Source organism: Bos taurus, chromosome 2, assembly GCF_002263795.3.
Source record: "Bos taurus isolate L1 Dominette 01449 registration number 42190680 breed Hereford chromosome 2, ARS-UCD2.0, whole genome shotgun sequence".
In the NCBI taxonomy this organism is placed as follows: Eukaryota; Metazoa; Chordata; class Mammalia; order Artiodactyla; family Bovidae; genus Bos; species Bos taurus.
The window spans coordinates 4,296,429-4,318,772 of NC_037329.1; the positions used below are offsets into that span (position 1 = coordinate 4,296,429).

Sequence of the window (22,344 nt, forward strand, 5' to 3'; positions counted from 1 at the left end):
CAGGCTTCCATGTCCTTTCCTATTTCCCAGAGTTTGCTGAAATTCACGTCCATTGAGTTGGTGATGCCATCCAACCATCACATCCTCTGTCATTGCCTTTTCCTCCTGCCTTCAATCTTTCCCAACGTCAGGCTCTTTCACCTGGTGGGACACAAATGCAAATGTTTTCCCCCCAGTACCAGACACCTGTAAGGCAAATTCAAATCTCTGTGGCTTCCTCCTTTCTGGGATTTTCCCCCTTTGAAAATCTACCAAGGTATATGTTTGTGTACTTGTACCTTCACATGCTATATACATCAGTGGTAATTTTTTTACAAGAAAAATGTGATTTCGTGTCGGCACCCAGATTTCTGATGGCCCCAGACCAACTCAGATCACCTCTCCAGCACCTCTCTCCTGTCCATGACACCAGCCACAGAGGTTCACACGTGACTCCCTAAATGAGACGACACCAGCTCTCACTCCTCCCTGTATCCCCATCTCCCTCATTCTCTGTGGGTAACGCTACTGTTCCTCAAGCTTCAGTTTAAGCGCCATCTCCTTGTATAGGCTTTTCCTGGCCACCGAACCCCTCCTCCACCTCAGGTGCTCTTCGCTGTTCTCACAGTCACAAGGGCCCCTCCCCAGCCTCCACTTCTGCAACAGCTCTCGTTACACCAGCCTGCAGTGCCCAGTGAGCACCTGAAAAGCGGGAACTGTATCTTCAACCTTAAATCCAGCCCCAGAGTAGTTCGGAGAATTTCCAAAATGAACAAAGGCCCTGACATCCTTCCTGTTATGGTTAGTGCTTCTGGGGTAGCTTGCCTGCCAGATCCTGCCTGAAGCAGTTCCCCGAAGTCTGGGACCTAGAAAAGGCCTAAACGTTCTCCTGAGAACCGAAAGAATCGGCTGCACCTGGACCCAGCTCCTCACTAGACAGGATGTTCAGGTAAAGTTCTTCCTCCTGTCCAGGCCTGCTGCATGTGTCAGATGAAGGCGTGGAACTCTGAGCTCTAACCATCTACTCTTCCTAGACCGAAGAACTGAATGACAGACCAGGGGGCTTTAAAGAAGAGAAGGAAAAGTTTATTGTGTTGACCTTATTTTCATTACAGTACCAGAAATTCATTCTCAGTTCATTTCCGGCGCAGAGGGCTCTGCAGACACTTAGCGCCCCAGTGCTTGCTCCAAAGCAAGGGGCAGCACCCAAACCTATGGTGCATTTCATAGAACATGATTACAGTAAAACACAAGAGTTGCAAAGGGTTTTTTTAAAGTACATAGTTTCTTTAAAAATTCTAATATTTTACTTTGTTTTTCCATGTTTACCTTATTATTACCAAAAACAAGTGACTGGAAAACATGGTACTTCATATTCTTGTCTCAAATTGTTGACCTTAGGTTACTGTATTTTGCTATTTTCATTTTAAAGAGGAATTATACCCATTTCTCTGAGGAAATCTAAAAGGTGACAAGTAAGGCGATGCATAAATTACAGGTGGGATGAAGGCCCTGGTTCATACCCTAACTCATGTCCTACTTAAATCTGCCACATTTGGCCTCTGTGCTGTGAGGTAACTGGAAAGGGCTCAGGAGATGGCCTCACTTCTGGACTACCTCGGAAGCTGATTTCCTGATTTGTTTTTTAAAAACTGTCAGCACTCATGACACCCTGACAGGGAGAGATCCTCCAGTCAGGGCACGGACTCATCGCCACCCAGAAAAGTCATTTCTGCATTAGGTTGAGAGCTCAAAGACCAAATAATAAAAGAGGAACTGGTATCCTCCAGATACTCTGAAATGGCAATGACAACCTGAGTTAACGATGTCTACATGTGGTGAACTCTGTCAGGTTAAAGGTCTTTCCTCACTATGTCAAGACTGAGAAAACAGAAATTTAAATTAAAAAGTTTATCCCACCAGACTAGACACTTAACAGCAATATTCAAGTTGATTAACCCACAAAAATGTCCCCATAAAATAAAGTATTTAAAAAACTATTAAAATTACACAATGGAATATAAATTTAAATAACTTTGCACACAATGCACCCTCCATTTGTTGTTACCAAGAGAAATCTTCCATTACATAGCTTTACAAAAACTTTAATAGTTCCATGAAATTTGATACTCCAGCACTAACATCATTTTATCCAGAAAAACACACTAGATGTTCCCTTGGAACTCTTGCGCTGAATCACTTCTTTTAACCATTCATGACAATCGTAGGGGGGAAAAAACTGCTTTCAAGTACCTAAATTTACTCATGAAGCAGGTGTGGGGGAAGGGGAATCGTACTCGTTTTGAGGGTGGTATCTGGCCAGCTCCAGGTCACAGTGGCAGTATGGTGTAACTCCCAGCCAAAGGGAATGGGTTTTCCTTCCTCCCAGTCTCTTCTGGAAGCTGCACTGCTGTCCCTGGCCATCAGGGACTCTGCAACCAGATAATCATTGTTTACTCCATCAGAATCTTAAGAAGGTTCGTAATAGGAAGTCGTGAGGACAGCAGAGGAAATTAAGCTCCATTCTTGGAACTGCTTCTTAATGTTTATAAAACCTTTGCTCTCTCCAGAGAGCTGAGTTCACAAAATACATGGGCTTACCAGATGCGTGTGCAATCTGAAATGCATTGTGAGAGATTCAACACTTTATCAATTGTATGGAAAACTAACACACCATCATCCTCAATGTGCTACGTACAGAGGACAATTTTAAAACAAAACACAGGCATGTCCCCACAGCCCCAACAGCAGATTGTGTTACATGCATTTTGACCTCAATCAAATATCACTGTTCACAGAACACAAAAAGTCACACTGTTGCATTTCATTCTGACATGTCACGTTATTTCATATCACTCTGGCACTGATTAAGACAAGTTTTCTATTATGGCATGATGAAAGAAAAAGATTCATTACATATACATGATGGTTAAAAACAACACACTGTGAACAGTTTCCAGAAGCTTCAACTTTTCAATGAAATCAATTCATGTTTCTTAGAAAAAAAATCTACCAATCTTTTCAGTCACAATTTGCTTTCACACAGTAGAAACAGCAGACAAAGCTGACCAAGACCAAATTTTTGTGGCAGCATCATTTCCTAGGGTGCTAGAGATTCGTTTTGGAAGATCTTATGCCACATGAACCAAGAATTCCTGGCATGAGGAGGAGGGTCTGAGGCCATCTCAGAAGCAGGCTGGGGCTTGCATATTTAGAGACTTAAATCCAGGGTGCTAAGGGGCAATGAGAATACACACTGAACAGAGAATAGATTTCACACTGCACCTTCCTCATACAGAATACGCATGAGAGACCAGGCATAAAGAGGTGGAAAGGTGCCCTATTCCATGACCCAGGGGAACCAGCATTTAGAAAGCATATCCCAGTGACTTTTTAGTTATTTCCTGCTCAATATCCCAGAAAATAAACTGGAAAAAAGCACCACTGTGCCCATGGTTTATAGACACAAGTGGTGGCGACAGCAGCTTCTCGGAAGACTTAATTAAACCTCAGATGAAGCTGAGCAAATGTCTTTCATCCTCATTGATTCTATCCCTTTAGCTGCTCTGACCAGTAGAGGAGCAGTGTTGGGGGGTGGGGGTGGGGGGATAGATCACACTACCGCCTTTGTCAACAGCAATAACTCTAAGGGACCTTTTTAAGTCTTGGATCAATTTATCTACAAGTCCCTCCTCCCCAGTTTTTACAAAAGCAAACTCAAAAGCTCCTTCAGACTTACAGACTCCTGAACTAATGCTTGCATATGAATATGGAAAAAAATTAATTATTTGATATTTGTCCTAAGACCCTGGAAGGAGTCTATGGAGTGCTCTGCAGCTGTAGCTTGCAGCCTGGGCAGACGGGGAGCAGGACCTGCAGTTTCACACAACCGGAAGACTCCTCTGGGTGCCTCCCAGCACTGCCCACCCAGTAGGAAAGGCTGCTGTGCAAGGGCTGTTCCGGGTTGCTAACGACACAAAAAGCCATGACTCATGAGTCCTTCTTACTTCAAGAAGCAACTCTGTAGAGGCAGAACGAGGGGAAGGCTGGCAACGTCTGCTGGCTTAAACTGAAAGAACTACAGAACGGTGTATTTATAAAAACATGAGTTACACAATCAAAATCTCTCCTGGTCTCAGATCTGGGAGTCTTTTGTAGAGAAAAGACAAAGCCAACTTCCCCTGGGTCTGAGAGACAAAAATTCTGCAGAGAAGCAGCGGGTAAATGATGTGGTGACCTTCCTGAGGGAGTTCTGAACCCCTCAAGGTGGATCACTAGAGAGGCTTACTATGGCTGTATCCAATAAGGAAATAACAGACTTCCTGTAAGAAAGTGGGAAGAGAAAGCAAAGACTTTTGCAAATACAAAAATTGCTTACAAAACAATTACTTAAAAAGTTCACTGGGGCTGGGTGCAGAATAAGAATAATGTCTTCATTTCATATTAGTCACAATGGTTCTGACGGTTTATAAAAGAGAAAGGCCAATTTCTGGTTTTCCTCATGACCCCTCCCCCAACATTCCAGAGCCCTCCTACTGCTGCTATTTTCCCTACCCTCACCCCAACCCACCCCCTCCTCCCCTCGTCCTCTCCCCAAATTAATTTGCCCCGAGCTTAGCCTGAAGACACATGATTGTTCATTGGGTTTCAATTTAACAATGAACCTGATGCTGGGGAAGGGCACAGGGGCCCACTGGCGCAAACCCGGAGAGGCTCGCATGGGCGCCGCCCCACCCACTATCCGCCCGGAAGGGTGGCCCCCGCTGCAAGGAGCTCCGCCGCCCCTCCCCGTGGACTGAGGTACGGAGGACCCGGCGGCTCCGGCTAGTGGCCTCTTAAGACACTGCAGCACATGTGCGCTTGTTTCTCTTCCAGTTGCTTTTGCCATCTTCTCTTCTGGTGAGAGGCCTGCTCTTCATAGAGTCCCCCAAAGATCAGTTTCTTGTCTTCCTTTGAGGTTCGAATCTAGTAGAAAGCCTTAACTCCAGAGATCCAGAGCTGCCAGCGTGCGGGAGTCAGGATGAACAGGGCGGCATGCCCAGTCGGTTCATCAGCAGTTGTATAGACAAATTGGAAAAAACTAGCATTTAATATAAAAAGTGTTTTTCAAATGGTATAATTTCCTATCCTCCGTGGAGATCATAATTCCTCATGTGTCTGAGGTCCTATGGAAAAGGAGAGCAAGTGGAGAAAAAACGGATCACTATCAAGTTATAAAGTACAGACTGGGCATATTCTGCTACTGAAACCTATTATTTGTGCCCCACCTCCACTGTATCTCTCTTTTTAAATTTTTAGGAGCTTTGGTTTAATGTGTTTGTGTCATATTTTGAAAGCAAAAACAAATAATACATTTTCATTTTCAAGAACACTGAAACTAACTGTATACCCCTACTCCCTCTAAATTGTTTTCACAAGTACAATATTTACTTCTAGTAAAAATGCACATATATTTAGTCAGGATTCTTCTTTTTTCACTTAATAACGTATACATTTTCCTCTATAGCAGTGTAATTTACCATTTTCTAGTCTTGGGTGTTTAAACTGTTTTCCAATGCCTTTAAAAAAATAAATGATATTAAATAAATTTCTCCATGTATATAACTTCTTTATTGTATTGAAGTATTTCTTCCAAGGTAAATTCTCAAGAGAGGAATTATTGAGGATATAAAATTTAAATGAATCCTGATGATTGATTTACTGCCTTTTAACAAGGATTTTTCTAATGCACACAGCTTCAACAAGATTCACCCAGTAGAGTTTCACCACCATCTTCCCCAACAAATGGAATAATCACCAAAAGTTAAAGTGTTAGTTGATCCATCATGTCCAACTCTTTATGACCCTATGGTCTGCAGCCTGCCCTGGTCCCTGGCATTCTCCAGGCAAGAACGGTGGAGTGGGCAGCCATTCCCTTCTCCAAGTTATCTTCCTGACCTAGGGATCAAACCTGGGTCTCCTACATTGCAGGTAGATTTTTTACCATCTGAGCCACCAGAGAAACCTGGCATTACAAGCATGTACACTCTTTTAGTAATGCTGCTGCTGCGTCACTTCAGTCGTGACCGACTCTGTGCGACCCCATAGACAGCAGCCCACCAGGCTCCCCCGTCCCTGGGATTCTCCAGGCAAGAACACTGGAGTGGGTTGCCATTTCCTTCTCTAATTCATGGAAGTGAAAAGTGAAAGTGAAGTCGCTCAGTTGTGTCCGACTCCTAGGGACCCCATGAACTGCAGCCCACCAGGCTCCTCCGTCCATGGGATTCTCCAGGCAAGAATACTGGAGTGGGGTGCCATTGCCTTCTCCGAATAGTAATGCTAGAGTCCTTTAATTTGATTACTGTTTCTTCAAATTCATTTATTATTTGTGTTTTCTATCTTATTTAAACAGCATGTCTACATTCTTTACACATTTATTTATGAAAATCTTTATGTTTTACTGATGAATTTAATTATTTTTATGGTGAATGTCCAACATTTCAGCTGTGATTTTAATATCATGGCATAGTCTTCAGGATATTTAGGTGAAACACTCAAGATCCATTTCTATAATTGCTTTTTTAGAATTAGTTTTGAGCTGAATAAATTAAAATCCAGAGTAAATCTTACTAAAGGTTTATATAAAGTCACTTTTTGTATTCTAACAATTTTTTAGACTGGCTACCACTCAAAATGTACACAAAGTAGAGAAACCAGTGTATGTCATGTATCACAAAACTCATAAACCTAAACAATAATAATCACAAAGCACTCTTTCTTCAAAAAAAGAAAGAAAACAAAAGAAGGAAGGATGGAAGGGAGGGAGGAAGAGAAGAAGAAGGATGGGAGAAAGAAAAAAAAAAGGAAGAAAGAAAGGCAGCAATTACATTAATAAATACTGTCTAGAAGTCCAACTGAATAAGCAAAGTGAAAAATATAGACTATCAGATGTCACGATGGAAGACTGAATAACTGATTCTTCCTGTTCTTACAAGATTCTGTTCCTGCAACAGAAATCAGACAGGCCAAGAAGCACCTACCTAAAGCCAAAGATCTGTACATACCTTCTCGGCTTGCCTCCTTTGCTGTCTTGTCTCTATACAGTGCTCCCATTTCCTTCTCCTCCTGAAAGCGGTGCTGTAGCTGTTTGATCTCCTGATCATAGTCCTGCCACTCTGGGACAATTCGAACAGCGGCCTCCAGCTTGGGCTCTTTGGTCATTGGATTATTACACTGTGAAAATCAAAATAACGTACTTCAACCGAGTTAAGGAAGGGTATACTACATAGCATTCAGAGGTGTTTCTATTCTTGGGTTGTCGGTCCTAACTGGACAAAAAGAACAATGACATGAGAAGCAATGTGGTCGGGGCTGTACAAAGCTTCTGCAAAGAAGTCGTGGAGCAGTACTGGAAGGCAGAAAGAGAAAGTCCATTCAGAAAAACAAGGCACAGAGTGATCTGGAAGACAAATGGTACCTTCATGGATTCTAAATAGTGAACACAGCCCCATTAGACAACAGAGGACTTGCCTTCCTGCTGAGGTTACTGTAAGAAGTCCTCCAACCCCTGAACTACACAATTACAGAGAAAGACCAAATTATCTAGCTATACATCAGACTGGACTGAATGCAGAAAAGAGCCACAGACAACTTACCAAATCAATTGTTTTTGCCCTTTTCTTAGAGGCATCATCACACCACGTTTCACACCAAAGCCATTCTTGAGGGAGTGATTTAATTGGCACCTGATGGATCATGTTATTGGGCAAATCCTATTCAGTAGAGAAGACAGAACACAACAATCTGAAGTTCTAGGAGAATAAACAACAAGGTCCTACTATAGAGCACAGGGAACTATATTCAATATCTTATTATAAAACATAATGGAAAAACATGAATAAGAACATATATTATATCTGAATCACCTTGCTGTATAGCAGAAATTAACACAACATTGTAAATCAACTATGCTTCAATAAAATACAAAACAGAATATTTAGAAATAAAGTGCTAGGGGAAATTTAAATGAACAGCAAATTAGCTGCTCATTACATATCACATGCCAATCACAAAATTTTAAAACAGAGAGAGTCCTTAGCAAAAACTGTAAAGTACCTACAGTATTTATTGATGGTGTTTTTAAAAACCAAAGTTTAGATGATCCATAAAACACCTACCCATAAGAAGCACCTGAAAAACTTTAGGCTAATACTCACAAATAGTCTGCTTTCTCCTTGGAAGGAAAGCTATGAAAAACCTAGACAGCAAATGAAAAAGCAGAGACACTGCTTTGCTGACAAAGAACCATATACATAGTTAAAGCTATGGTTTTTCCAGTAGTCATGTATGGATGTGAGAGTTGGACCATAAGGCTGAGCGTTGAAGAATTGATCCTTTCAAATTGTGGTACTGTAAAAGACTCCTGAGAATCCCCTGGACTGCAAGGAGATCAAACCAGTCAATCCTAAAGTAAGTCAACCCGGATTACTCATTAGAAAGACTAATGCTGAAGCTGAAGCTCCAATACTTTGGCCACCTGATTCAAAGAGCCAACTCATTAGAAAAGACCCTGATTCTGGGAAAGATTTAAAGGCAAAAGGAGAAGTGGCTGGTGGCAGATGAGATGATTAGATAACACCAACGGACATGAATTAGAGCAAACTCCAGGAGATAGTGAAGGACATAGTGAAGGACGGGGGAACCTGGCCTGCTGCAGTTGACAGGGTCAGGAGAGTTGGACATGACCTAGCAACTGAACAGCAACAACACACTTCCCTTCCTGAGGGCATTTCTAAGAAAAACAGCACTGCCTTCTAAAAGCCAATTAAGCACTGAATGTGGCTCTTGTAATGTCAAAGTTTTGCTTAAAGGAAGCTCTACATTCACCTTGTCAACTGAGGCTTGATCCCAGGGAGATGAAGCCCACATGTTTTCTGAAGCCAAAAAGGAAGCTCTACATTCACCTTGTCAACTGAGGCTTGATCCCAGGGAGATGAAGCCCACATGTTTTCTGAAGCCAACTGTACTCTATGCTTTGAAGCTTTTTTCTTAGTAAAACTTTTGAGTTTGACACATTAATAATAAAATGTTCTATTGTCCAAAGACACAAACAACCAATATGATCCAATAATTTCACTTATGGGTATACACACATAAGAACTGAAAGCAGGGACTCAAAGAGATACTTGCACACCAATGTTCATAGAGGCATTATTTACAACAGTCAAAAGATGGAAATAAGCCAAATGTCCACCAGCAGGTGAATAGCCAAACAAAATGTAGTATACACATACAATGAAATATTACTTGATCTGAACAATGGATAAACGGAGTTAATGAGGTCTAAGACAATGCTACTCAAAATGTAGTATGTGGACTTGGAGCACAGAGTTTGCTCAGAATGTAGATTCTTAGGTCCAACCCAATACCTACTAAATCAGCCTGTGGAGGATTGAGGCCCAAAGATTAGTGCTTTAGTAAGTTCTTCAGGTGATTTTTTTTTTTTATTATGCTAAAATTTGAGAAGAACTGTTCTAATGTCTTTGCACTGTCCAGTAGCTGGGTAAAACACTATTTAATATTAGCCTTTGCAAAGTCAGAAATGCATGCTGTTACCTCTAGGCTAATCATTAAAAAATTATTTAAAACTGTATAGAGGGAAATAGAATTATTAAAAACTCTCGATCATTTGGAAAGAAACTAAGGAAAAAAAAGACACACAGGACATATGGCATAAGCAAGGGGACTGTGGAAAAGCCAAACTTGTTGGTGATTACATTTACTATCAGCGTATTAATGTTCAAATTAAATGATGGTCACACCAAATGAAAAAACAAACCAATATAAGCTCTTTATAGGAAACAGAACTAAAACATAGGATTAAGAACTATTGAAAACAGAAGGATAAAAAATACACCATGAAACACTAACTAAAAGGAAAACCAGTGTAGCTATACTAATATTAGATGAAGCACGCTTCAAGCCCCTGCCCAAAAAGCGTCAACAGAAATAATAAAAAGTTAATTTGTCAGAAATATATATGACTTCTAAGTTTTTAGGCAATGAACAATATAGTCTCTAAGTACATCAAGCAAAATTTGACAAAACTAAAGATAAGATTTCACTTTATGGAAAGAGATTTTAACATAATTGCCTCTAATAGAAAAACAGACAAAACACACAGAATGTAACAGGAAAGAACAAAAGCTGACTCTGTTGGATCTGTTTCTCTACCTTATGCTTTCTGTTGCTTTTGTCATCACTAGAGGATGCTTTCTAAATCACTAAAAGGATGCTTTCTATAGTAACAAGCATACATAATGGCCTGCCTTGGGGAACCCTGTCCCTCGGCCTGAAAGGTAAACTCAAGGGGTTTTGTTCAGCTTAGAGAAACATGTTGATCTTGTCCACCTGTGAATGGCTGCAGGAAAGAAGAAATCAACACATCCCCTCCCAGAGGCTGGCCAAACCAGGAGATATTTTGCAAGACTTCCAGCCTCTTCACTTTACTTCCTCACCTCCAGCCTCTCTCTGTTTTATAAAAGAAACTAGCATCCCCAATAAGATAGTACTCTAGGACTCCTGTCCACCATCTTCTTGGACACCCAGGTCTCCAAATAAAGTTGCTATTCCTTGATTCAACACCTCATCTCTCAATTTATTGCCTTCTCATGCAGCAAGCAGACTGCGCTTGGACTCAGTAACAACATTATCACTAAACCTCACCTACTGGACATACAAAGAAAAGCATCACATCTAACATCTGCAGGGTATAAAACCAGATGAAATGTCTACCAAAACTGACCATATCTGGATCAAAAAGCAAAGCTCAACAGATTTTAAATGCCTAAAATCATACAGAATACTTTCTCAGACTAGAGCAACAGGGCTAGAACAAACAAACAAAAACCCAGAAAATCTCCACGTATACAGTGAAAGAAACAAGAGGGGAATTCAAACATCTATGAACGAAGGCAGTAATGTAGGAACTGAGAAACACAAAAGATACATAGAAAACAAGAAACTGGCAGATGTAAATCCCACCTCACTAATAATTACATTAAATATAAACAGATGAAACTCTCCAGTTGAAAGCCACATGGGATGCTAGCTCATATCTTATCAATTCGATTAACAATAAGTATTACTCAAAACACAGAGCATCAGGAATCCTTGCACTGCTGATGGGAGTATAAATCAGAACTACTTTGGAAACTGTTTGGGATTATCTAATAAAGATAAAGATCCACCCATCTGATGGTTCAGCAATTCAACTTGTAGTTGTATACACAACTGCAATATGTGTACATGTATTTGCATGTACATCAAATGTCTTGCATCAACCAAGACATGTATAACTGATCACAGCAGCAGTATCCATGGAAGACAACAATGGAAAACAATCCAAATTTATAATAAACAAAACAGTACCATTTCATACAGCAACATGGATGAATTTCATTAACATAATGTTAAGCAAAAGAAGTTAGACTCAAAAGAGTACACCTTGTATAATCCCACTGAGACAGGCAGGGGAAAAAAACAGGCAAAACTATAGTGTTTAAGGACACATGTGTAAGTAGTTACTCAACACAGAAAAGCCATGGAATGATTACCACAAAAGCTAGGATGCTGTTGCAGAAGAGGGTGGCTTTTGAGTTGGAAGAATGTTGAATTTCCTAAACTGGATGGCAGTACATGGGTGTGTGCTGTGTGGTACTTCATTGATGCATATGAATATGTATTTACATATTTTGTTTTGTACACTCTTATTTATAGGTGCTAAATATCATAATAAAGGTTGAAAAATGTTTAAAGCAGACTTAAGCAAAACAAAGTATGTGAAACTATGTACCAAAAGCACAAACTACAATCTCATCTCTAAAAAATGTTTAGCATTAATAAATAGTGATTCAGCTAAACTTCTTAAAAAAACACCATGGTTTTTGATATAGAAAAAAGAGAAATAATAATACTATATCCTGTGCTGTGATAGTTGGTTCCTAAAGAAGAGAAACAAACTGACCCTAGCAGGCAGAGAAACAAATTTATCAGCTTAGCTGGGCACAAAATGAGAAGATATGGCAGTGCCCTCCTTCCATCTCCCTCCCCAAACCGACATCAGGCCTATCATATTTTTTACCACTATGTCCTCTCTTAAGGGCAAATAAAAATCACACACCCCCCCAATAAACACAAATTCCTTTCCACAAAAAAACAAAACACTATCTCAACAGAGAGAAATGAGAAGCAAATACTATTTCATTTTCTGACACAACATTGTACACCCATCACCAAAACTGTTAACCAAAAAAAGTGGCCACTTACTTGATCAAGATTTGAAAGGCTGTTAGGATCCTGACTCAGACCTTGGTACTGGCCCCTGAGTCTGTCACCAGCTGCTATTTTCCTAAACTTCTTCAGATCCACAACATACAGTGCACTGGATAGAGAAAATCCACTTGTTATAACCATGGATTATGGCAGAAAAAGTAACCCCACTGATGAATGGAACAGATCACTAGGCTAACATTCTGGTTTCTCGTGGAAAAGGTAAGCTGAGGCTCTTCAGTAGAGCTCACAGTCAGTATGTACCACTTCAAAGATGCTCAGGAAGTGATTACAAAACCCATATTCTGGTACCACAAGCTCATTCTGTCACTGTTCCAAAGGAAATAATCTCTGGCAAAAGAAGTTTCTAGCAAATGTCAGCAGGTTTGATAATAAAAACTATAGTAATTGATAATCATTAGTCAAAGATATCCTGATGATATCTTAAATGTTACACAGGAAAAAACCAAGTGTTATAGTTCCTTCGGATCAAGGGCATACAGTACAATACTTAATCACCAACATCCCAATATTTCTCTCTATATATGTTGCTTCCCACAGGTTTCCCTACTGTCCAAATCACACTTTTCTCAGAGAAGATAATATACAGAAACAACAGATGTACAACAAATACACACACTGTTTCACCTAGGAGTTTCAGGAATCTATTCTATAGGTATATTTGAAATATAGGAAATTGTGTGTTTAACTGGTGGCTCAGTGGTAAAGAACCCGCCTGCCAACGCAGGAGATGAGCGTTCGATCCCTGGACTGGGAAGATCTGCCAGAGAAGGAAATGGCAACCCACCCCAGTATTCTGGCCTGGGAAATCCCATGGATAGAGGAGCAGGCTACAGTCCATGGGGTCTTAAGAGTCAGACACAACTTAGTGACTAAACAACAACAAATAACGTTGTGTGTCATAGCAAGACCACAGTGATACATGTACTGGAATAATATGTTGATACAAAAAGGAAAAAGGTCTCTCTCTACATGTTGATGTAAGGTCTACTAGAAACATCAAGTTAAAAAAGCAAAGCACAAACTGTAAATAAGGTAGGATATATTTTGTGTAAAAAAAGAAGTCATAGTTTTTTACCTAAAAATTAAAACACTCTAGGAGACACAGTAAGTAGACAGAATGGGGCAGCTTTTCACTATTTATTTTTTATAGTTCTTATTTTTGATCCACATTAACATATTACCTACTCACAATTTTAAATACACAAAATTAATTTTAAGGAAATGAAAATCAAACCATAACATTCTCATTACCTGATATGGTACTTTCGCCCAGCTAAGTGACTGGCCCAGTACCCTGACTTCCAGAACCTGTAGCCATCCATCTCTCTGCGGCTGTCACAGAAAGGAGTGTAACCATAAGGAGCACCATCCAAATTGAAATCTCTTAGCTCTTTCAAATCTGTTCGTACAATCTGAAGAAGAAAGGATCACAGTCACTTGCTTAACACCCATGCAGACAGCAGTTTCCTAAAAATACTGAGGGCAGCTCAGGGACTGATCAGTGGCACAGGCAGCAATCCCAGTTCAAGCCTGGCTGCTTCTTGACTGACTGTCCTCTCCAGCACGTAAGATGATTAGCCCAGTGCTTGGGACACAGTACTCTAAGTATTCAAAAAAAGGCAGGAGTAAAACAGACGCACACCGTGTTGCCTCTCTGTGACTCAGTTTCTGGGTCTAAACTGGACATCTCACAGGCTTGTTGGGAGGGTCACATGAACTCGTGTATGACAGATGGAAAACGATGCCTGGCACACAGTAAGTGCTCAGCAAGGATGAAATGTGATCCTAGAACTAGGAAAGCAGGCTTCATGTTGAGCCACCTGTGATATAAATGAGCCAGGTGGGGCAGAATTCCCAAGAGTTGGATGATTTTTGTCCAAATGACTTCTGCACACATTACATCACTTCCACTCAGATGAGGAACTCGGGTTTTAGATAGTTCAGGATAAAGGCAAAGGCTGTAGGGCAGAAGTATATTTACACTTTTTGAGTGTGTATGCTCTAAAATTTGTATGTTCCTTTTAATTAAGTCAGCTGTCTTCCTGATAGCAGGAAGACCATCTGAAGAGTTCTATATGGTCAAGGCCAGGCACCAACCCCCTCTCTTACCCACGTCAATAACTCCTAGCTTTGGGGCAAATGACTCGAGATGACAGCAAGCAGTGTTTTGTTAAACCGGCAAATTTTTCAATTTTAGCTTGTATATTACATGAGTAAAATTTAAGATACAAAACTACATAAATGATGTGATCACAACTACACAAAAGAGGCACAGGAGGAAAGATGAAAGGAGATACACTGAACGCAAACTCTAAAAGTGATCACATCTGGTGATACCTTTCCATATATTCTTTTTCTTTTTAATTGAAGGATAATTGCTTCACAATACTGCACTGGTTTCTACCAAACATCGACATAAATCAGCCATAGGTTTACCCATGTCTCCTCCTACCTGAACATCCCTCCCACCTCCCTCCCCATCCCAACCCTCTAGGTTATTATCAGCCCCAGTATGAGTTCCCTGAGTCAGACAGCAAATTCCCACAGGCTGTCTGTTTTGCATATGGTAATGTATGTTTCCCTGTTAATCTCTCCAATACCCCCCACCCTCTCCTCCCCGCTGCCCAGCCATGTCCATAAGTCTGTTCTCAGTGTCTGTGTTGCCACTGCTGTTCTACAAATAGACTCACATATTCTGAATAATGTAAAATAAGTGTGTATTTTTCCACAATTGGAAAGATAAAATCATTTAAAAAGGAAAAGGAACTCGAATGCCCTTAATTTGCACTGCTGAAACCCAGCCTTTGAGAGCTCACCTGATCCGCATCCACAAACAGGAACTTGTCAACAACCAGTGGAAACAGCACATCCAGGAAGAGGATCTTGTAACCCCAGATGATGCGCTGCTTCTCAGTCTGCTGGTGAAGCCACCGGGGCCACTTGTACTGGACAAGCTCATACTGAAAATTGTATTTGTCCGCCATATAAGGTATAAACTCCTATTTGCAGACACAGGGAACAACAAGCATTTACTTTAAGAAAAACAAGTCAGGCAACAAACCACAAATATGGCACAAATAAAACACATTTACTGTATCAGCAGTCTAATGAAGGAATGTGACCCTGACTAACTTGTGACTACGTAAAGAATACATATAAACTTTCTGTCAAATCTCCATTTTTTATGATTTCTAATCACACATGAGATGACCAGAAATCTTTAAGTGAAGGCTTTTATATAACTAATTTATGTGTGTGTGTTTAAGAGAAATGGACTTTGTCTAAACTTGATTTCAGTAAAACATTTTTTTGAGCTTGATTTTAAGCCTTTCTCACCACTAAGTCTAATCCAGGGAATGACATGGCAAACCCAAATACTCTGAACAAGTTTGCTGCCATCAAGTCTTTCAGATTCTAAATATAAGTACCCTAGGGGACCAGAAGTGAATTATTTATCTAGGAGAGATATTACTGAATATATTAAAAGTTGCTTAATAAATTCTACAGAACAACAAAGAAAAAGATGCAAATAAATCAATTTGCATGACAAATACTGATAAAAACAAAGCAGAAAACTTTCTAAACTTTCCATGTGTGTTTTTGCTTTGCACAGATGATATATTACTTCCACAGATCACTGGGTACAGTTGTTCAAAACAGAACAAACCATCCTTCTCACTGGAACCAGTACTGTGCTTTCTTATTAAATGAGGACATTCATGCTTGAGAAATGTTACTTCATCAAAACAGAAGAAACAGACTCTCCTCTTATGTTATCTAAGCTTCAACCAAGTCATAATTCTATGCTCGGTTTTATAACAACTATTCCCCCCGAACAGACAGGGGAAAGAATAATCAACATATAATTATGCAGGTGAATTACAGTAACCTAATAAAAGGAAAAAATTTTTAAATACACAGATAAAGTAGAAGTAGTAAACAGTATATTGCACTGTATATATCTCCTTAATAAGAATGTTTTCCTTTTCAAAGCCTAAGGAACAAACCTTAAACGTGGGGGACAAATAATTCTTCAAGAACCAGAATTTCACTGGAGTCTTGGTATTCTTCAGTACTGATAGCATCATTATGCTGTCAAACAAAAGCAAACAATAATAACAATCATTCAAATCTTTTTAATCTCAACAAAATCAATCACTAGACTCAATGTTCTTTATGGCAGAGCTAACTAATGGCTCAGTTAGGCAAAGAGAGACCCTGAATAGTGGAAATTGGAAACTTGCACTTATTCATTTTATAGAGTCATCACTGGATGAGAAAGAAGTACTTATCACCTATAAAAATACACCAGACTAATAAAGGCATGTGTTCTAATTACGTTACACCTTAAAATAAACTCCTTTATGAACTGACACATTAATTATGGTACAAATGAATCACGGAGGTTGTGTTTAATGACTACATCACTCTAAAAAGAAAGTCGGTGAAGCCTTAGCAGCTGTGTAATAGCACTGCCTCTCCCAGCCTACATCGGGGAGCCCAGCCAGGGAGGACACTAGGCAGAGGGAAGGGGATGGCAAATGATCATAGCTTCAGGATTCCCTACTTGGAAAACAGAAACAAATTTTGAGTCAAGGAATTTAATTAAATTCAGTGGTTGTTAACATCTGACATTACAATTCTAGGTCAGATATATTTCTTGGGAATATGACAGCTAAACATGAGTAAAATGACATCTTGATTATCTGCTATATTAGATTTGTAGTGGAAAATTACAAGTAAAAAAGAGCCTTGGCATTAGGAGAGTCACTGCCAGGCAAAGGTGCATATTCATAGCCAAGCCCCCCTGACCACTGACCACAAGGCGCCCCTGAGGGCTTTCCCCCTGGTGGCGGCTGCATTCACCAGCCAAGCCTGTGCCTCCCCTCCACTCTGGCTATGTGACCTCAGTCGAGTCCCGCTACCCTCCAAGTCTCAGCCTGTCTATAAAACACAACTAAGATCCCTCCTAGCTCTAAATTCCTACAAGTCATCAGAAGGCAGGTCCATGGCCCTGTTCCACCTCTATTCTCTATCCTTGGCAATGTTTGGTGGACAATGAAAAGCCACTCTTTATCATGTGCATACAGTAGTTTTAAAGGTTTATAACCTTATAATAGCTATACAGATTCATTTACTATATATTATATAGTCCATTTCATGAGGTTGGCCAAATCGAAACAATATATAATCATCTATACACAATCCTCAGACTGCCTCAAATCCAAAGAAGTATAATGGGCAGAATCCCATAAAACGTGTATTCCCTAATGAACAATATGACAAATTCATGCATATATACTAAAATAACCAAACATGACTAACCGAAGAAATCTTTCATAGAGATGACCAGATGCAACGGAGAAAATATTAATTATGTCATCTTTGTCTTGTTTCACTTCCTCGGTCTTCTGTCCTCCTGTAAAGCCCCTACAATAAAGAAGGTAAAAACAAGAATACTTGAAATGCTGGTACAGACATGTTGCCCTTTAAGGGGAGGGGAAGGAGATGGTACTTCCCACCAGGACAAAGAGAGGGAGGCTGCCCAGAGGGCCTTGTGGAGCTTCAGGAGAAGACTGGACTAGTCCACTAGAATGCAAAACAAACAATGGAAATTTAACTGAGCAGTTACCACTCAACTCTCCAAAGAGCAGGAAAGGTCCGACAGGAGTTAGGAAGTCAGGCACAGAAGGACTCCACTATGAGGGGACACTAACCTCTTTCAGTACTCAGTAGGGAACACTCATCTACTCTACACACAAGTGGATGCACAGAGCAGAATCTGAAAAGCCCAGACAGGATTACTATATTCAAAAGAAGGGAGGGATGGCATTTACATCTCAGTTTTTCCTTAAAAACATCACTTCTTTCTGATGCCAATTTACCATTTGAAGGAGTCCCAAAATCCAGATTCATTCTCATTAGTCCCATCGCTCAGCAAGTCCTCATTCACCATGTCTGCCTTCTTCTGAACCTGCAATCAGTCACATGTGATGAATCTCACTCTCCCTACTGGGTTGAGGAGGCACTGAACTGATCTTCACGGGATGCTCACTGAATACTGACCACACTAGAGAGTGAATTCTCCTGCGAGCAGATATAACATACTCTGAGTCCAGACACATTCAAAGGAACATGAATGCTGAATTCTGTTGAATGAGTCCAGACACATTCAACAGAACTATGCTCATCATACCACATTAAAATCTTGATGAGGAGATAGCAACCTCTTGTAACTAGATAATAACTGTCTCTAGTTTGAAAAACGGGCAAAGAACCTTACAGTTTAAGTAAAAACAGAAATGCATTCACCAAGCTAACTCTAGTTCTAGGCAAAGAGTACAGTGCGCACATGCTCCAGCTGCCAGAAGGAGTCATCTCACGTGACAGCCTTGTTTTAGGACTGACTAGTGCAAAGAGGGGTTAAAACTTCTCGAGAGCGTAGGGATCATTTTTCTGCTCAACCATGTGTGGCCTGCTTTAGATTTTAGAGTATAATGACTGTCTCATAATATCTTTTATTTGAATATAATGCACTAGGAATTTCAAAGTTCTAAGAACAGAAAGCAAAAGTGAGAAGAAATTAAATAAGGCTACCACCATTTATTATTGTTGCTGAAATTCTCATTGGCATTCTTCCCAGTTCTCAAAAAATAATGTGAACTGTGATTGTACAAACAAAGCGGTATCTATGAAAACATTTCATGTAAAATGAGACCTGCACTGCTCAATGAGATAACCCAAAAGGCGCAACCTCTCAGCTGAAGAAAGCCACAAACTTGTATTTACAAAATATGCTTTGCATTTCAAGCCGCATTGCTATAAGGCTACAGTAAAATCCCAAAGGTGAATTAGTCTTAGGTGGGTTTCTTTCCTTTCTCCTCAGCTTTACTGAGATATAACTGACAAGTAACACTGAGTAAATTCAAAGTGCAGGACATGATGGCCTGGTACAGCTCTATACTGTGAAATGATCGGGCTTCCCTAGTGGCTCAGTTGGTAAAAAATCTGCCTGCAATGCTGGATACTTGGGTTCGATCCCTGGGTCGGGAAGATCTCTTGGAGGAAATGGCAACCCACTACAGTACTCTTGCCTGGAGAATTCCATGGACAGAGGAGTGGGACAGGCTGCAGTCCATGGAATCACAAAGAGTAGGACACAGCTGTGCGACTTTTTCACCATAATAACAGCACTTTTTCTGGAGTTAACACATCCCATCACCTCATATAGTTTGGAGCTGGTTTAAAGATACATATTTTTATATAACAGCTACTAAAGACCAAGTTACTGCTGCTTTTATCAACTAAAATAGAGTGGCTGCCTTAATATACCAAACTTACCTTCACTTTAATAATTTTGCTCTTGAAGTTGTTGAGAACAACAACAACTTCATCAGCATCGGGTGGAGAATCTGTACCGTCGTGACTTAGAAAAGAAGAAAGGAAGCAGGTATCACAAATCATAATTCTCAAGTTGCAGTAAATGGACTTACATCAATCTGATGTATTTTTCCACCATCTTTCACCATAAAGGAGTTTTTTCTGAACAAATTATTTTCTCACAACCTGCAGAAAACCCCTTCAAGCAACACAGAGGCACTTGTCAAAATCTCTACCCTTACGTGTTGAACATGTGAACTGGTCACAGCCCAAATTTCCTTCTGGAGCCCCTCACTGAATGATCTTCCATACACTGAGAGGCTCCCAGTGCTGGCAAGAGTATGATGGCAACCCACTCCAATATTCTTGCCTAGGAACTCCATGGACACAGGGGCCTGGCAGGCTACAGTCCACTGGGTCGCAAAGAGTCGGACATGACTGAGTGCGGATGCACGCATTACTTTACGCATAGCAAGACACAGCTCTACTTCAGAGTTTGGTAAAGGCTTCAACTCTGTCCTTCCTGGAGGCACACAGCCAAGTCCAGGCCATGTACTCAATCTAGCGTCCATACTCTGCAGGAAGAACTAAAACAAGCTCTGTTTGCAAGCAGACAGAGCAGAGGAGAAAATTTAAAGAGAGTATTTCCTCCCTAATCAACGATAATGTCTAAAATTTCCAGTCACCAATTTTTAAGATGCTAATTATATAAAGCCATGATAAAATATGAATTCACTGAATTCACTTCCATCCAACAGAGAGCAGAGTTCATGGGCAAAGGTGAGATTCTGATAGGGAGCATGGAACATTCCAGAGCCCAGGAAGCACAGAAGGAAGAGAGCCCTCAACTGCTAGGTGGAAAGAGGCCCACACACCCTAGAGGGAAGAGTGGCTAAGAAAAGGGCATACAGATGGCACGGGGTTTAGAAAGACAACAGATAAGCTCTTAATGACAGTACTAAAATTCTTTAAAACCATATTTAGGGAAAACATTTATTGGAGAAAACCCTACCATGTACAATGAAGATATAATTATAATACAAAAATCTTCTATTTTCTTGGTAAGAAATATGCAGAAATTCACATTGCTTTCATGTGTGTCAGATCAGATTCTATGAAGCTAAGACGAGGACACAACATGATGTTGGTTTCAAATAACTAATGGAAATCATTCCCAAAATGAACTGGCATGACGTCTTCTCACATAGCTTAAGACTAATTTAAATTGTGTTAAACAGAATTTAGACCACACCTCTTTAGAAGGCAGTATAATTTTTTTAAACCAACAGTCACTTGTAGCAAACCTTAAAGCAAAACAGCAGGCTACTGACAGACATGCTGGGAGTACTTCCATGCTTTCTCAGACCTAAAAAGACAAGTGCTCCCACCAAGGTTCTAAGACCAAAGCCTACCTATGTCTGGCCAATCTGCAACCCACTCAGGGTACACAAATATACTACCCTGGGTTGAAAAGTCTGAACTGTTCTTCATTTCTTTTCTCCTTCCTAAAAATGACTCACTTTCTCATCTGCCTATGGTTTTCATCACAGCTGACAGAATGATTTGGTGCTGGGACAGTTAGCACAAAAGAGGGACTGAAGCCAGACTTGATTACATATATTGCTAATATTTATACTGCTTACTGTTCAATTATACCCCAACAGCTCTTCCACATTTCATTTTCTGGAAAAGCACATACAATTACAAATTAAATTCTAATTGCCTAACTGCCAGTGTACTATTCAATTCAAGCTGATTCATACTGCAGAATATTCTGAAAAAATGCACCTGTATCATTTAATCCTACCTGTAGATTCTGTAAATATCTTCAGAACGTCCCTTTCTTAGTCTGAGAATCCAAGCTCCTGGGTTGGCTTTTAACTGAAAATAGCCCTAGGACCAGAAGACAAGACAAATTTTAGTTCTCTTGGAAACATCAAAATGCTGTTTCTGAGGGACAGCTATTTCTTTTTTGAAATGTCAGTCAACTTTATTTTAAATAAGATGCTTAAACCAATGCAATTCTTAAAACCCACATATTAGAAACACTAGCGAAATACAGGCCTGTCAAGCCAAGAAGCCTGTCCTTTAGCTGTACTTCAGTGAAGAAGCAGTACGTAATATGTGAATATACTTCAAATTTCCAACAAAATTAAAAAAAGAAAAAGGCTATTGGCTCATAAGCAACACATTTTCAGGAGCCAGTCTGGTTAGAGCAAAATATTCTAGCATGCTTTCTTTTAAGATGCCATGTGATTCCAATCTACAAGTTTAACTAAACTGATGATTTTTAAATTGACCAAATTCAGTCCATCATGAACTTTAATCTCACTCATGTTCAGAATGCTAATCGCTCCGTCATAAAGTGTAGGGCCCAAATTAACGTGACTCAGTATCGCCACCTTGATGTACTGTTATTTACCAGGTTAGCCATAACAATGGTATCCACAATGACTGGCTTGGTTGAAGTTCCTAATGTAAACTGCAGTCCCCGGGGGGGCTGGCCGGTGGTGATGTCATAGCAGTGACCTTCTAGTAACAGGTACTCCAGCTCATACTCAGCAGCCACGACGCTATCCACCTGCAATACCAAATTAAATCACCACCTGGAGACTACTCAGCAATAAAAAGAAACGGTCTAGTGATACATGC

General features: G+C 40.2%; 1 protein-coding gene across 2 annotated transcripts in view; it reads right to left on the reverse strand.

Moving 5' to 3' along the window:
* Nucleotides 1-1,043: 1,043 nt before the first annotated feature.
* The window catches only part of UGGT1 (UDP-glucose glycoprotein glucosyltransferase 1), a 110,992-nt gene continuing 89,691 nt past the window's right edge, over nt 1,044-22,344 (reverse strand). For both annotated transcript variants that reach the window (XM_005202234.5, XM_002685231.6), the window contains 12 exons: nt 22,115-22,273; nt 21,500-21,585; nt 19,654-19,738; nt 18,198-18,286; nt 17,638-17,742; nt 16,320-16,404; nt 15,129-15,311; nt 13,564-13,724; nt 12,286-12,400; nt 7,614-7,730; nt 7,023-7,191; nt 1,044-5,144 (listed from right to left, as the gene is read on the reverse strand). In XM_005202234.5, coding sequence (XP_005202291.1) covers nt 5,119-5,144; nt 7,023-7,191; nt 7,614-7,730; nt 12,286-12,400; nt 13,564-13,724; nt 15,129-15,311; nt 16,320-16,404; nt 17,638-17,742; nt 18,198-18,286; nt 19,654-19,738; nt 21,500-21,585; nt 22,115-22,273 — 1,380 coding nt within the window. In that variant the 3' untranslated portion in view covers nt 1,044-5,118. The remainder of the gene's footprint in view (nt 5,145-7,022; nt 7,192-7,613; nt 7,731-12,285; nt 12,401-13,563; nt 13,725-15,128; nt 15,312-16,319; nt 16,405-17,637; nt 17,743-18,197; nt 18,287-19,653; nt 19,739-21,499; nt 21,586-22,114; nt 22,274-22,344) is intronic.